The 17213-nt window shown below is 47.9% G+C and overlaps 1 protein-coding gene across 2 annotated transcripts in view; it reads left to right on the forward strand.

Annotated features, from left to right (window-relative positions):
- The window catches only part of LOC101795869 (mitogen-activated protein kinase kinase kinase 3), a 65576-nt gene that overhangs the window by 22361 nt on the left and 26002 nt on the right, over window positions 1-17213 (forward strand). The window contains exons 3-4 of one of the 2 annotated variants that reach the window (XM_027450359.3): window positions 7984-8093; window positions 16940-16983. In XM_027450359.3, coding sequence (XP_027306160.1) covers window positions 7984-8093; window positions 16940-16983 — 154 coding nt within the window. The remainder of the gene's footprint in view (window positions 1-7983; window positions 8094-16939; window positions 16984-17213) is intronic. The other variant, XM_027450362.3, reaches the window with a different exon arrangement.

A 17213-nucleotide genomic window follows, 5' to 3' on the forward strand; every position in this document is an offset into this window, starting at 1 on the left:
TCAGCTTGTTGTGCGAGGGCTCTTGTTCGCCCGTGTTACGGTCCCTGCTCCACAGATAAGCTTAGAGGCACTTGGAAGCAAAGTGATTTCCCCTGTTACACCTCCGTCAGTAAGCAAAACACGTCACGGCCTATTCTTTTTCCCTGCGAGCTAATGGCACAGCAACACGTGTGTGAATGTGGCCAAATTCCTGCCCCACAATGGGGTGGCCTCATCCCCCTTGCTGATGGGGAGCAGCCCAGGAGCTAGGGGAGTGAGGTGAACAGATGAAACAAGTAGCAAACTCTTAATTAGCTATGGAAGATGATAATGTGGGACTTGGGCAATGATCTTGTTGAGTCAACTAAAAATAAAATTAGTCTAAGGAGAGTAGAGCTGATAACAGCTCTTCTTGTGAGGCCCAGCCCTAACATTGCTTCATGCTGGGGACCTGTTTGGGACCAGCATGGCTCTGGCCTCCACTTCAACTATTCCGACAGCAAAATGGCATCTGCTGAGGGTTGGGGAAGAGTTTAAGGGATCAGTACTTGAGGAGATGTGGGTGGGATTGGCACCTTGAGGTCCCCACGGCATGGGGGCATGGCTGCGCCTGTGCGCCTCGCTGCAGCCTTGGGGAGCCATGGCAGCCAGGCCTTGGCTCTGCCAGGGCTGGCTGAGCACCACTGCCCCGTGGTGACAGATTACAGTGTAAATCAACAAGCATCAGTGAAGCACTGAAAACCCTTCATATCCCTGAAAATGTGTGTGTTTCTTATTTTTGAACCATCATACCTCCAGTTCCAGGATCTGAATTGCTGCCGTTGCTGGCTGGTTTTGAGAGCCAGTGCCCATTTTCTCCAGCCCTCCCCTCGTCAGTAAATCTCTCTTCCCTCCCCAGATACCACCCAATTTTAACACAGACATCTGTCCTGTTAACCAGGGGGCATTAAAGGGTGTGGAGCGCACACACTTGGGCCCCACAAGTTACTGCAGGGCCTCAGTGGGGCTGATGGAGGTGGCTGCAGGGAGATGGAAGGAGGGGGGAGGCCAATTCTTGTGCCTGAAGACTTCCGAAAACCTTTGGATAAACCTCACAAGGGCAAAGATTTTTGTCCATCACCATCCTGTCCAGCTTGGACACCCATCACGGTACAGCTTTCCTTAGCCTATAATGCTGGGGAGCTTGTGTGCCCCCTCGCTAATCAAAACCAACTCGTGGGCATTGGGGTGTTGCATGGCTCCTATCTGGGGAAAATGGCTTTTAAGACAGATTTCACTGCTGTCTGCATCTGTGGTGACATCTGAGGATGTCTTCTGACAACATTGTGGGGGGACAGGGCTGCGGAGGAGTGCGACATGTGTAAATTTGACTACACACATTGCTCTGAGGGATGGCTGTTTTGGGAGGGGAGGGTTGTAATGAAACGCAGATGTAGCTCTGCTTTCCCTCCCTGCCGAGCTCAACCAAACACCTTTCAGATCCTGAGTGTTTCTATTGCAAGAGTCCACGGTAAATCTCCAGGATGACTGTACATCGGGATTGTGCCGCAGCCTTTCACGTTTCTCAAGAAAAATTTACTGTGCTATTTGTGGCTTAGCCCCCACAGCTTTTACACGAGTGGTAAGACTTGCTGTGCCGTGCCCTCGAAAGGTTTTGGTTTTGGTGTTTGCATCGATCACTTAGTGTTTAAGGGCATCATTCTCACCTTACCTAAACTGAGGTGAATTCCCTGTAGCTCTCTTTTTTCCCTGGGGAAATTCAGAAGTCAGTCCAAGTTCATTATCTCACGTAACATATCTCAAATATGTTGCAACATAACATATTTATTTGCTAGCTTCTTCTCTTCTGCTGTTTTCTGAAGGCTTTTAGAGTTGTAAGAGCCCAAACGCATCTAATATAATGTTATTTGTGTGGATGAATATTTTGGGGACTTTTTTTTCTTGTCATTGTGGAGATTGGAATTACTTACATATGCGATAAATGATTATTAGTAAAACTGTGTAAGGTGGTAACTGGTTTAGCTTTTTAAAACAAATTCTTGCCTTTCCCCCAGGCCAATTGCTGGCTGTTAAAATCTGTCCTCTTTTACAGGAGGCTGTAAAGGGAAAAGTTGTTTTTGATTCAAATACATTCTCTGATCTGTGAAATTTTATTGATAGCTGTGTGGGTTACCCAAGGGATAGCTTATGATGGGGAGTAGGAGGCAGGACTCTTAAACAAGCTTTATCCCCTGATAAAAAGATTTGTGGGATGGTTATGTCAGTGTGTGAAAAACACAGGTGTTTTATTGGGCATTTGGTGTGATGGACATCTGTAAATGCCTCAGATGGGTTTGCTTTTGTTCCTGATTGCACTGTGAAAAGCAGATTTGAAATCCCAAATTTTGTCATCTATGGAGAACAAGTGTTTAACATTGATTTGGCAGGTAAAGTATCGATGACCTTCAGTACCTATCAGATCGTGTAGCTTTCAGCATCGCAATTCCTCAGCTAGGATACGTGTTTTCAAGAAACCCCAGCACCTCGCAGAGTTATTTATCTGGGGGAGCGTCTGCGTCTCGAGCTGGAGACGTCAGCAGGCGAACTCCTGCCAAGAAATCCTGCGTATCAGAAGGGTCTTTCCTCACTTCCTCCTGTATAATTGCTCTGTGTGACCTGCTGAGCTGTGCCCTGCCCTCGAGGCGTACACGGGTGACCTTGCTGTCCCTTGGGTGGGGTTGTAAGAAGGTGAACGACAGCAGGATCCAGCTGCCGCCGAGACTTTGCTGACTTGCAAAGGGAACGTGCTCCGCTGGTGGCTGCCCCAGTGGCTAGCAGTCTGGGCTGGGGGATGGTAATAGGGTGATTTTCCTCCTCATCAGACACCGAACACTGCTCCGGACAGTAGCAAAGCGACTTGTGAGTGTGGGTTTCATTTAAATGGGGGATTATCTGCTTCTCTGTCACGGGATGGCTGCATGCAGCAGCCTGTTTTCCTGCAGGTCATTTGCAGACAGCCCTTCTAAGGGGGAGAGTCGCAAAATGGTATTTGGAGCTGCCTGTCAGAGCATCTGGTCCCTTCCTTACTTGCTTGATATGGTCCAAGCCAGGGTCTGGAGCTTGTGTTTCCTGCTTAGGAGATCACTAATCTCCCTCCTAGTTTTGTCTGGGACAGTGTTTACTTACTAATTGATCCTTCCTGCTGTTTGCTGTCTTTATCTCTGCACTTGATGTCTGTGCAGCTGGCATTTTGTGCATGGCCTGAATGCAGGTAGCAGGACATAGCCACTGATGGAGTCTGTAGGTTGTGAAGAAACCTGAAGGTCTGAGTCCTTTACAGGCAAGGATGCTTTTTCTTCCTCAGTCAGAGTTTTGTCTTCAAGCTCATTTTCCCTGATGGCTTCTGGAGGAAAGGCAGCACTTGCTTTCACAAGAAGGTTCTCTGATACCTCCTGAATAGAGGTTAGTGCTGTCTATTTTCTTGGACCTGGGAAGCAAACTGGGGACCGATATGACCTTGATGTGATGAAGGCAGTGAGCAGCCCAGCATGATGTGAACTGTTGCACTGGCAGTGTTTGCTGCTATCCCGTGCTCACACTCCAAATAGAAATGAAAAGGTTTTGTGGCCACTGAATGTTGCATCCTGCTGTCTCCAAAACACTTCAGAGACGAAGTTCAACGAACGAAGTATGAAGCAAGCTCCACTCAGACTGGAACTCGGTGAGACTACTGAAATTATTGCGTGAGCTCTTCAAACTCAGACCTTCTGGACAGCTTTCAGAAAAACACTGTTGTGTCTGTTTGATTTGAGGTCAAGACATGATATAGACACTGCTGAACGAATTTCTGTGGCCTTTGTATCCATCCAGGAAGGCCAGATCGAGTTAAGCCCTTTCCGAATTTAAACTCTATCAAGCTGTTTAGCTCTGACTTGTGCAGTCTCGGTCAAGACTTTTGTCTCTCTCAGATTCCTGTCCATAAAATGAGGCATAAACAGCAGCTCATCTCTCCTCCCGTGTGCCAATTTAGCCAAATTCCCAGTTTCCAGCAGGAACTGCCCTTTGCTGGGTACTGGGCGATACCAGGCGGGGAGTCTCAGCTTTCTGGGGCTCTCTTTGGTAAACGAGAAATGTCTTACCCCAATTAATCCAAAACCAGAGAAAACGAAGGGATGATGTCCTTTGCAGGCCAAATTTAAGACCGTTGATGTTACAGCCACGCAGTTCCACATTTCTTGGTTGCCTTGCTGAGAGGGGGATGCTGGCGAGGGGCAGGCGCTGCCGGAATTTCCACGGGCATGGCTGCAAAAAGCACAGTGGGATCTTCAGTGGCCACAGGCGCCTCCAGGCTGTGGTTTTACGCTGGATCCGAGCAGAAGTGTGTGTGGCAGCGTGCGGCCCCTCGGCTGCCCGCTCCTGCCTGCCTTCCCAATGACTCAACGCCACTGCTCGGCCCTTCTGCAGCACCCAGGACTTTTCCCGAATTTTTCCCAGCCCGAGCTCTGCCTGGTGGGCTGAAATCAGAGCTCATCCTGTTTTACATCACCCCGCTTTACTTCTGCAGGCTTTTCTTTTTTTTTTTTCTTGCCCTGTGGATGGAAGCAGCCTCATGGCAGTACCGTAAGCTGCGTCTTAGTAATGACCCGTGAGCCAAGCCAACAATAACAGCGCTGTCTAGACCATCCGAACACAGCTAAATTATTCCTTTGTCCCTCCTTGATTTGCTTTCTCTCCTGATTCTTGGATTTTTTCGGGTGGTCTGTGCTGACCTTCAGCCTCGCTGTTTCTCCCATGCCTTATTTTATTATTTTTTTTTAATTTTTTTTCCCTTTTTTTTCGTTCAGCACTGAGCTGCTGCACTAAGACTGAAACTCCAGGTTCCTCTCTGCCGTGCAGCAGCGCCGGAAACGTGTCTCTGAAGGGCAGAGAGATGTGTCACGCTGTGGCTTTCTGCTTTTGCTTCGTACTTGATTTTTCCAAGCGCTCGCTGCCCCAGATTCGCATCGGTAGCGCCTGGGAGTTGTGAGTCTGAAGGCCTGACTGAATAGAGAGCGTGACGAGAGGAGGAGGTGCTGCAGGTTTGATACAAGATCTCACCAAAGTGGGTCGGGGTGATTTTATTTAAGTTTCAGACCCTCTCATGTCACTGCAGCTCTGCTGGTCATTGCTCGGCTGACTTCACTACATAACACCAAAATTTAGGGAATTATCTTTGAGACCTCCTGACCTCCGTTACATTTGGTTGGAAGTGGTCCTCAGGCGGGCTGGCAGCGTGATCGAACGAGCTTCGTCACAGGAAGCTGATTAAAAAGGGCAAAACTGAGGGGTTGGTGGGAAGGAGAGAATAAAGAAACGAAACTTGTAAGGAGGGAAACGGCTGGAAGGAAGGAGAGAGCCGGGGGTGGAAGACGAGACACGGGGGATGAAGGGCTGGTGTCAAACACCATTTCCCCAAAATTTTCCCCCAAGGAGAGCCGTCCCTCCCGCTCCTCACACAAACCAAACCGGGGGAAGCGAGCAGCCTGCGCCGCCCCTTTTGCTTCGGAGCCTAGGGAGTGGCATTTGGATTTAATTAGGCAGCGAGCTTCAATTTGCACTGAGCTGGCGGAGCTGGCTCCTCGTTTCCATGGAACAAAGTTCTCCACCCTTCCAGGGAGTCAGCTCGGAGACCCCAAAAGCTGTAATGAGGATGGGCAAGAGGCTTGGGTCTGGAAAGCATCAGGCCCGGTGCAGAGCTGTCACCCAGAGGGCTGCGAAGCCTCAGTTTTGCAACCGATGATGCAAAACAAATCATGCTCCTGCTCCGAGGTTACCTTGGAGCGTGGCGTGGGGTTTTTTTGGGCTTTATTTATTTAATTTTTTTGAACACTTGAGGCTTCGAGGGTTCAAAGCTTCTTGAGGTTCCTTCAAGTGTTCAAAGCTGCTCTGAAATTGCAGCTTTTGGGCTAAAGGCACGTGTTGTTTCAAGGAATAACATATTTCTGCTGGTGCTTGAGTAGGGTGCTCTGGTACATAGATGTTTCATGCTTCGGTGGCAGAAAACAGGCTTGCTTGCTAGTACAGCGAGAAACCATCTTGTCTTTGTTTTGTACCACTATTCCATGATGGCACGGATGTGTTTTCTGGTTTATGACACATCACGTGTAGGTTTTTATTATAAAAGAGAAAAAAATGCTCACGTGCTCTTCAGAATCCTCTCCAGCATCAGTTTTTTAGTCGATGGTAATAGAAAGGGGCTGAGTTGGCAGCCTCAGTATTAGAAATCTCTCCTCTTTTGTCCTTTTTTCTTCTAGGCTGAGAAGGTTGGTGGCTGGGTGTTTCTGGAAAGGGGTTAGCTTTAAGCAGTTGGTTTTGGAAATGAGGGGGTGCTTCAAGGAAAGGAAACTTCCTAAGGAAAGGAGGCTTTCGGTCGTGCAGGTGAGGCTGCAGCACCAGGAATTTGGCAGTGATAGGATCCACTTCAGCTCAAGGATCTCTTTTTCAGTGGCTTTATTGATGCCATGAACTCGTCCTCCACATCCTAGCTAAGATATAGATACGGGGAGGACAGCGCTGAGCAGCGTGGCTGTGCTCACAGAAGCCCAGCTCTCTGCCACTGCCTGCTGAAACCCCATTTCCCCGTGACATCGGGGACTGTGCTTTGTGTCATCGCACTCAGGAAACTTTTGTTGTCATTCAGGTTGGAAAAAAAAAAAAAGGGGTGAGGGGCATTTTAGAGATTACAGCTAGCTTTGGTGGAAAATTCCTGGAGGGTGGTGTGTGGGTTTTTTGTTTTTGTGTGTGGCTTTTTTTTCATTTGTCCCTCCCCCATTCCCTTCCCCCTCCACAAAATAAGTTTTTTTTCTTCTGTTTTTGTGTTTTGTTTTTTTTTTCCTACTACAAAATCTGTCTGGAAAACCAGGCTTGTCCCCAGGGCTCCCTTTTTTCAACAACAACAGAAAGTAGGAAAATTCTGGTTCTTTTGTATCTCCTTTTTTTTTTTTCTCTTTCCTGAACAGGAACAAACCTCCTCATAAACCTCCTCATTTTCTTGAGTGCTTTATTGTGGCATCCCAGGTTATGTTCCCTGCCACCCCTCCCGAAAAACACATCCACACTCACTGAGCAGGGAAATGTGGAAGAGGCGAGGAACTGTACCATTAAGTACTTCATATAGACATGTTAAATATGTAATAAATAAAATAATAAATGTAATATTAAATATATTTATATAGAGACACATCGACTACAATAAAAAGTTCTTTGAGCTTTAAAAGAAACACCAGATTTTCAACTTTTCCCCCTTGCTTTAATGAGGTGGCTCTGGGTACCCAGCACGCATGAGAAGCCTTTTTCTTAATCCCTTTTTGTCACAGCTTCAGTCCCGATGTGACCCGGCCACGCATGACACAGGAGGAACAGAAAAAGAGGAGGTGGTGTCTGAGCATGAAGATCCACGGCGTACACATCCCCGGGGAAAAAACCTCCATGTTTGGGTCCAGCCCCATGCGTTTTCATGGCAATTTTTGTCATCTTCATCTTTCTTGCAGACTTGGAGTTAGGTGTACACTCAGCTTGGCGTGGGGGTGGCTCAGGTCCTGGAGACGCTTGGTTTTCCACAAAAATCAGGAGCTATATTCGTATTTATCCAGTGACAGCTGTGTGAATGTAATATTTGCCCTTCCTGACTGGATCACGAGCGTGGCAGCACGCACAGCGTGCCTCTTGTAACAGGTTTCTTGTCCTCTCCCCTGGTTTCTCACTGGCTCTAGGTTTGAAACTCTGAAGGGCCCCGTGGGCAGCAGATGTGGCTCTTCTGGGGGACCTCTGTCTCCTGTGATGAAGAAACTTTCATTCCCTACACACGATGGGTTGGGTGGGCTGTGCTGTGTAGTCTTAGAGTGCCTCACTTCACAGCAAGGCTGCACATCATGGCTTGGGACACGTTTGGGTTGAAAGATGGCATATGCAATACTATATTTTTACTCCCTGTTTTCAGAGGTGAGGCTACCTTCCGTGCTTCAGTTGTCTTTTCTTCTTTTGCAGATGAAGAAGAAGCTCTGAATTCTATTATGAAGGATTTGGCAGCGTTGGGCAAATGTGGGGGGCTGCTGGACAACAACAGGAATAAAAACAGCGTCCACTCCAGCAAACAGGTAAGGCATTGCTTGAGTCCACCCTAAGTAGAGGTGGACATGGTGCTCACCAGGCCAGGAGCATGGAATTTAAATGTTAGAGATGAAGTTAACAAGTGCTGTTGGAGCTCAGCACGTCAGAAATAAAATAATTACCCCAGCGTAAGCTTTAGGATCTCTTCTTGAAGAGTAACAAAGAAGCTACAGGCAGCCCCATATCACAGAGGGACAGTGGAGGACCAGAGGATGAAAATGGTGGTCCAAATCAGTCCTAAATATTGAAACAGAGCCTGAAACTGGTTTTAAATCTAAATTCCCACCCCCAAGGCTCTTCTTTTAGCACTGAATTTAGCAGAATTTCTTACAAGCACTGCAGCTTTAAGAGTTAGATCAGTCAAATGTGTTCTGTTGACGGTGTTGATGAAATTCAATATTTATCACACGCACATTTTACTTCAGATATTTTATAGATGGACTGCCAACTTTGAGCTGTAGACACCCAGGCTCTTTGGGGAGGAATAATGTCATTCTTATATAAAGTGTTTAAATATTAATTACTGGTGTTTATCTTTGCGCGCCTCAAACAAAACGTTTTGGCCGTGTCGCGTGCTCAGTGTTGATGGAGTGAGCAAAAAGCTCGTCCCTTGAGCAACGTTAGGAGTTATTTGCTCACATTGGTATAATATGTAATAGCTGAAGGGGATTTAATAGACGATTTGCATATGGAACAAATAGCATACAAAACTGAAGTTGTGAAGAAAATTCAGTCGTCAGAATACCAAGGCAAGAAAAAAAAAGGGGGGGGGGGAATAATTAGGGGTGCTGGGATGCAGCTGGAGAAGTATGCAAGCAAATCCTCTTGGAATCCCTCTTCTAATGCTATGGCTTAGAGGAAGCTTGTAATCAGCGTCACAACTGCTGAATGCCTTGCAAGGAAGAAACCGAATTGTCATTTACAGTTGTCGTGCCTATTTTAATGGCATCTGTGCTGCGAACAAAAAACTCCCGAGTGTAGAGGAAGAAAATCCTTTTCCCAAATCCCCCCAGACTTCCTAGACACATGCAGACGAAAGCACACGCACACGTCGCATGTCTGTTTTCAAGCGTGTCCTGGCGGTAGCAGCTGTCCAAGTTGAATCACTGGAGCTGCGTTCAGCTCAGGCTGAAATAAATCCAAGATGTTTACAGGACTGACCGGAGACGTTCGGAGCTGGCTCTGCAGCTGCAGGCAGAGCAGACGATCCAGCGCAGCTTTGGATGGCTCTGAGGGCAGCATTTTCTGCGAGGCGATGGGTGGGGACCATACCAAGCCATCTCAGGATGCTTGCAGGACAGCAAAACTTTTCAGGCTTCTCTTACATGCCGTGTTTGTTTTCTCACAATGGGAGAAAATTCCTGCTGTCGTTTTTGAAAACGATAGCTAGAAACGCTGCAGATGCATGGTTAACCAGATATTTAGTCAAAAATGAGGAAAATAACAGTTTTCACTGTCTGAATTGTTAACTACAGAGGTTTCATAAAGTTGAATGCTTGCAAACAAGTTTGTATCCACAGCCCATCCACTCCATATCCTTATACCTCGCTGACAGGGTCATGTTGTGTTCTGCTATCAGCTTGGGAATTGCTGGCTGCCCCGTGCATTTAGTCTTATCCTGTTAGGAATCTAACTGTTCTTCCCAAATACAGCACGGATGCTTGGAAGAGCATTCCTTCCTGTATCATTTTCCTTTTTATCCATAAGTGGATCGCCCGTAGCTGCTTGCTCAGAATTACTCAGAGCTCTCCGCCAGAGGAGGCGCAAGTAGTCAGCGTCCCGCACCCCTCGTGCATCCGGGGCTGAGGATTCAGACCAGCAGGCCCCCCGAGATGAAGGGCGTTGGAGTTATGTCGAGCTGTTGCTTCACTCAGTTGGCCTAGCTGGAACAAGTCTGGCTCGCAAAACGATGGGAGTCTGGGCTGCGAGGTGGGGAGTGGCCACAGGAGGTGGAATTAGCGGGGACTGGGTTCGTGTTTGCAGCTCACAAACTCTTAATTGACTTGTTTGGGTCTTTTTTTTTTCTTTTAGGATCTGATGGCAGGAGCTGGGAGGAAATTGTTTTAGAAATATCATGCCTGTGATTTGTTGTTCCTTTGGTACTTGGCGTTTCCACTTTTTTTTACGATGATGTTGGCTGATTTGGGCTGAGCGATGCAACGCACATTCTCCTTTCTTGGACCAGGGCTAAGGCACGGGGCATTTAGATGCTCGATGCTCCTCTTGGGATTCTCATTGTGGGTGTCTGTTACGAGGCCCTGTAGCCACATGCTCACACATTGGTCTGGACGTTCAGTTCTCAGATTAAAAAACAAAAGTTATTTTTTTCTGTGGAAGAATGCTCTCTGAGGCATGGGAATCCTTCAGTCATTGTTCCAAATTTCTGCTGAAAAACATTTTAGAGGAAAATGTGTCGACTAACTGTCTTGTCCCTCTGTGACTTGCAGCATTTTTTCTTTTGGCCCACAAAGAAATGCAACCAAAATGCTACCTCATCACTGTCTCTTGGAGGGGTTCCTTGGTGCTCTCTTGACAGAAGATGAAATCTGGAGCCTGCCAGATCATGTTGCTGATAGGACTGGGCCACACAAGAAAATAGTCTGTGGTGGTGTGTGCTGCACAATATTTCTTCCTCAAGATAATGAATGACAGTTTTTCCTTTAGATTGTTTTACGGAGTTAACTTCTCCCGAGACAAATTGCTTAAAAATCTTTCTTTTTTTTAGTTTGCTTTCCTTACAAATGAGTTTTTGGGACCACAGAGATCATCCTGACGTTATTCCTAGTGCATCCTCTGCTCTGTTATTCCTCAGTTACTCCTTTTATCCGTCCTTTATTCCTCTAGTACGGCTGGAAGGAGTCCTTTCAGGCAATCTTCTGGACTGAACAAACAGTTTCTAGCAGTTGGCTCGGTTCTTCCGTGATGCGAGAGAAGGGCAGGAGGAAACGGCAGCACAAAGCTGTGCATTGTGATCCCGAACGAAAAAGATGAGTGGGATAAGAAGGGAAGCCACAAAGAATTAGCCAACCCCAAACAGAATCGTGGAGAAGAAAGCAGCGATTATATTAACGTCTTTTTGCATCTGTTTATATGCACATCCATTTAATTATATAAATAGCACTTGGCAGTGAGCAGTGCGAGGCTGGTTGTCAGTGCTGGGCTTCAGTCTGACGCCGAGGCGTTGGCGTGGGCCTCTGCCCTGGCCGATGACAGCCAGCAGCTCCTCTGCCCCTTTCATTTTGATTGCCAGTTCTCCCACGGCAATAAAGGCCGATATTTGTCGGGAATATTTCCCCGTGCAGGACAAGTGTCAGACTGACCTAAAAGTTGTTCTTTTAGTAAATTACTTCTGGACTCTCTTTTGGCAAGTTGAACGCAGCATAAGGCTTGCTCATAACCGGGATAAAATATAGCTCATGTTGCAGGGCTTTCTGTAGGTCTTCAAGCAGCCTAAAAAGGAGTTTGGCTTTACCACGTCAGTTTTACTGTTGGGGAACATAATGGCGGTCCATAAATACCACCTTGAAGATGAGAGTTGCTATGAGGAGAGCTGTGGGGTCTTCCCACACCATGGGGGAAGAAGCAAGAGACCAAGAGGGGAGTAGCATCAGCTGGGAAAGTCGTGGCTGGATCTAGCAAAGGCAGTGGGAGTCCCAAGGATTTGGGGAGGAGGCTTCCCCTTGCCTGCTGTGGAGCTGACTTGGGTGCTACAGGGTAACACCCAGCAGAAATCCTGCTGGGAAAAAGCTATTCCCTGCCAGGTAGGTGGTTTCGGATGGGCATCTTGGAGTCTGTGATTTGTGCTGCTGCACAAAACCAAAATATCTGTAGCAAGGAGCAGCAAACCCTCTAGACATGATCTTTCCACTGGCCTCAGGGGCTCACATGCTGGTCTTTCTTATTCGGAGGAAGAAAGCTGTAAGGATTCAGGGGGACCTGGCTATCTCGTAGCTCCCACCCACCAGGAGGAGAAGGGGGCAATCCCAGACAAAACCCTTTCTGTCGGCTTTGCTGAAGAGCCTGAAGTGCGTGGGGGTTCTGTGTGGATAATTCCTAATGACGCCGATTAGTCATCTCCTATTGTGGTTTAGGGACACGGTCCAGCTGTCTGGCTTGTAACATACATCCCATTGCTAAAAGCAGGGGTGAGCACAGGACTAATCCAAACAACATGCGGCTTGGGGAGGTAGAGAAGTCCCCTTGGCCTGGCTCTGCCGTGCTTATTTCTCTTGGCTGAAGGCAGAAGTTGAGGAGAAAACCCACCTTTTTGTGGCTTTGTATGAAAGAGTAACTAAATCTCCAGTCCTTGAATGCCACAGTGCTCTGTGGGGTTTTCTCATTGTTTCCTAAGCCAACAAGTAGAAAATGAAAGAGTTGAAACCGTTTTACCCTCCAGCATGCAGAAATAGATCTCTTTCATTGCCCTTATTTTACCCAATTTTACCCAGAGGGGAAACTGAGGCAAGGTAGGTGTCATGGGTGGGGAAGAGCAAAACTGGAATGTCACTCTTGGTTCATTCCGGGTTCAGACCAGAATACCATTAGCTGAATTTGAGAGACAACGATGAGAGGAGTCTCAAATTTGAACTTAACCTTAGCTGAGGACTTTAAAGAATGGCAATTTTTGGTGCTTCAGCTCTGGGTGCCGTGCTAACACGCAGGCAGGGGTGTCTTGCAGGGTGTCTGCAGGCAGGACTGGTCATCCCTTCCCTATCTGTGGTGATGAAGTCAGGATGGCCCTGTGTGGGCGGGTGTTTCCTACCAGTTTGGGCCCATGCCCCCAGTCTGATTGCCCCTCTGGGCAGACAGAGGCTGAGGGTGCTCAGCACCTCCTGTTCCTCCAAAGCCGTTTCCATTTTCGGCCCTGCTACGTGTGCTGCTTCTCTCTGTGTGTGCTTTTATTACAAACAGCAGTCGGCTCTTCGGGGATCTCTCTAGCAGATCATGATTCACCTCGCTTGGAAGCACTTTTTCCATTTCTCCGACATCTTGCCTAATCCCAACCAGCTCGCTCTGGTTCCCCGGTACCTCAGAGGGCTTCAGGGGCCACCCCGTGTCCCCTGCCAAGCCCCTCTCAAGGGCTGTGCTGGACGAGTCCTTTCCCCCTTGCCACCATCGCGTTCCCCTTCACCCTGACCCCAAGCACGTAGCTGCTGCCCTGTCAGCGCTCGGAGGCTGCGGGCTTTTCCTCTTTGAGTGAAACAAGAAGTTTTAAGGAAGGAGCTAAAAATATACCTTCTGGAAAGCCTGGAAAGATGGTGATGTATTTGTGGCCGCCGCAGTGGCTTTGCTTTTCCTTTCTGAAGGCAGATGGCAAGAAAGAGTAAAACACCAGGAGCCATTTGTTAGTGAGGCTGGAGGAAATGCCAGCACGAGTATCTCGGGGAAGAAATTATTCCAGAAACGAAGGGAATGACTGTGGTATTTCCTGTCAGTGTTGTCGCTGGTTTTGTTTGTGTCGCAGCAGGGCCTCAAGGCACCATTTGAGACGCGGGCTCCCCGGTGCCACGTCGGATGTGAACGTGGAGTTTGCTGAAGTACGTGCAGCCCGGGAGACCCAAGGTCTACATTTTGGACCTGGCTGCTCTGTTTCATCTCCTCGTGTCCTAGCACCACAGTGTCCCCTGCTTGCTTTCGAAGTTGTCCATGAAACCATAGCAGGCATCTACTGCAGCTTGCCGTGAGGGCTGATTCCTCACAGCAGGGCCTTACCCCTCACCTCCGTGTTTAACACACGCCCTCCTTAGACATCTTGCCCCCTTCTCCTTTATCAATTAATGGCCTCCTGATTGTGGGGCAGAAAGAGTCCGTCATTAACCTCATTTGCCATCTGACAGCAGCGAGGCCTAGGCAGGGCGAGCAGCGCCCTGGGTTGTGCAAGGAGGAGTCGCTGCTGTCATAACTCCTCACAAAATGACAAAAGTGAGGGGTGAGCAGCAGCCTGCACAACCAGTGCCTCTTCCACCTCAACGCCCTCATGTCGTGTTGAGCTCCTGACAGAAAAGAGGCTGATTTTGCCTCCTCTTCATCACGTGTTTGAAGCCCTGGATGCAGGCTTGTGTGAGGTTTAGCTCCGGTGCTTGGCGTTGCCCCAGGCTCCCTGTGTGATCTCAAACGAGCTGCTCCAAACCAGATTTCCATGGGTGTAAAAAATCACAGCCCACTCCAGCCTTTAGGAAGTGCTTTGCATCCTCCCGGGACTTCCTAGCACTTTGGGCACTGCCCACTTTTTTTTTTTTTTGAAGGAAAAAAGTATCTGTTGCCGGTGGTGGTGATGAATTCAGCTTGAGCAGTGAGTCAAAAACGTGAGCAAGCCAAGGGAAAATAACTGTAACCAACTCCTCAGAACACATACATGTATATACATACATGTTTTTCCCCTCTTTTGAATACTTACATGTTTAAGATCTTGCTTTCTTTGAGGGAGGCAAGAGCTTAGTGGTTTTTACATCACCCCAAACCCTGATAATCTCATGAACAAATGAAGTGGCTTTTCGATCCTCTGATGCAGCCAGGGTGTTCGCTGCTTTGCTTAGAAAAAGAGTGGAGCAATGTGGGGCAGCTGGCCTGCTTCTGTTGGCTTCGGGCCACCGCACATCAGCCCTGTTGTTGATGTGGAAGAAAAGGATGCAGCAGGGTCGTGGCTCTTTTTTTTTCCTTTTCTTCTCTCTCTGGAGCTTTACACAAGTGTTTTGACGTTTCCCGGCCACAAGCTGTTTTTTAAAACTTGTTTGTCTGCGAGGTTGGTTTTGCTCAGCACAAACACGCCGCGGCTGCTCCATCCCAGCTCAGCGCAGCTTTCAGGTCTGCGCTGAAAGTGAAACCTGTGTTTTGAAAGGTTTCCTGCAGTGAGGCTGGAGCTGCGTGAGCTTTTCCCCTTACACGTCCTGCTCTTTTGTAAGGAGAAACCTCGAAAGTTCCTCGTCCTGATTTTTCTCTTGTTTTGGAAGAGGACTCTCCAGGGCTGCATGCTGCGAATCCACTCTGGCTGATTTGCTTCCAGCATCCAGGAGAGGCGAATTAATTAGCCAGGCCCTGTTCAGATAAAATATCTGAATATTTTATTCAGATGAATGAAATAAAAAATGGCACGAGAGCTCATTTCATGTTTTATTTTATTTTATTTTTCCTTTTCCAAGCTGATAATCAGACTTGGCAATTCCACATGTATTTGGCTGTCTCTCTAGAGTGATTCAGACCCTCAACATTGGTCTGTTATGGCCATTTTTTCTTTTCAATTTTGGACTGTTTTGTCCAAAAATACCTGGATTTGTATTTTAATGCTTTGGGCCTGGTTGTAGAAACAAACCACGAGTTTGAGCAAACATCGTGGGGCTGGAGAACCGGCTGCAGACACCGAGGTGATGTAAGTGCCTGTAACGCTGCTGAAAAGCCCCATTTTGTGATGGTTCTTCCTGTCCTGTCTGGAAATGCCAGAAGCAGAGCTAAAAGGGATGTGTTTCAGGTGATGCAGCGTGCTACCCTCTATCTGCCAGGGTTTTTAAGCTTTTTCACTGAGTCTCTTCTAGGCTCAACTGCCTGAACTCTCTGTTGGGTGTTCGCAGAGCTCAGGGAGCTGCCCGTTTAAAAATAAACCTAAGGACACCCGGCCAGCTCATTTTCCTCATCGGAGTCAAAGCTGTTTTGCTGCAGCTCTGCTTTCCCTCTGAGAGGATGGAAAGTGTGCCTTCATGTGCTGGAAATCCAGGGTTAGAGATAAGGCCCTCGCTCAGGAAGGGCTGTCATCCACCCAGGCAGGGATTATTCCCGGTGGCAAGGGACCGAGTCCTCCCTGGGGTTGTACTTTTGAAGGAGGTGGTGAGTTTTTTTTCTCCATAGGATGAAAGCCAGTGTTTGAGGAAGGTGGTGGGGATTAGTGGGAGCAGAGCCCTGGTTCACTGGGGTGACAGCGTGGTCTGGGAAGTAAAAGGGTTTTTCATCTGCCTTGGATGCCATTGGAAAGTCCTGGCACGAGCCGAGGGATGCTAGAGGGATGCTTGGCTCAGGCTCAGTCTGAGAAGCTGAATGAATGAAAAGGCTTCTTTTGGTCTTACGATAGCTGCTAAATATACACAAGTAGAGGAGGGAAGAAGTGGCTTTTACTGGTGTCTGTGTGGTTGTGTTCCCAGTCTGCCCATGAATCCACTGGAACTTATTTGGGCAAAGCTGAAGGTTTCTCCTGGGGTGAGCAAGAGTTCAGGGTGCGTATTTACTGTGTGTGGAGTAGTGATACCTGATATACTTTGCTTCTTGCCCTTTCGCCCTTGTCTGAGTGCAATTTATTAATATTATACACATGAGTCACAGAGTGATGGAGGTTGGAAGGGACCTCTGGAGATCGTTTAGTCCAAGCCCCCAGCTCGAACCGGGTCACCTGGAGCATGTTGCGCAGGATTGTGACCAGGGAGGTTTTGAATATCCCCAGAGAAGGTTTTGAATATCCCCAACCTCTCTGGCCAACCTGTCCCAGCACTCTGTCACCCTTGCTGTAAAGAAGTTTCTCTTCATGTTCAGGTGGAGCTTTCTGTGCTTCAATTTGTGCCCGTTGTCTCTTATCCTGTCACTGGGCACAACCGAAAAGAGTCTAGCCCCATCCTCTTGACATGAGTAAGTGTCCTCTTGTTTACAGAAGACTTTTTTTTTTTCTTTGGCAAGTACGCTTATTAGCAAAGCAGTGGAGTTTCCCCAAAGTCCAGCAGGAAACTTGGCCCTAAATAGATCAGACACCCAGCAGAGTTAGGGGAGTCTCCCTGAGAACTGCTCTGCGGTTTGGATCTGCCTGTCAGGCCGGGACACGCTTTGGGACCTAACTCTTTTCTGTTTTTAATTTCAGCAGCGAAATGTCAGGATCAAGTTTGAATATGAAGGAGAGAAAAGGTATGTACCCACCCCAGTCCCCTTCCGTGTACAGGGACAAATTACCCTTTTTACCCAACAATGTCCCACTGACTTCAGCCAGCTGCAGATGAGCTCACAGCAGGATTAATTCCCCTGAAATCAACTACGATTTTATATGCAAGAGCCTTGCCTCATCATCCTGTTCTCCATAGTACCTCCTGGGATTTGCATGCGCTCAAAGTGCTTCCAAACTGGAAGTCATTAAATGC

This window comes from Anas platyrhynchos, chromosome 2 (genome assembly GCF_047663525.1).
Source record: "Anas platyrhynchos isolate ZD024472 breed Pekin duck chromosome 2, IASCAAS_PekinDuck_T2T, whole genome shotgun sequence".
NCBI classification, from domain to species: domain Eukaryota; kingdom Metazoa; phylum Chordata; class Aves; order Anseriformes; family Anatidae; genus Anas; species Anas platyrhynchos.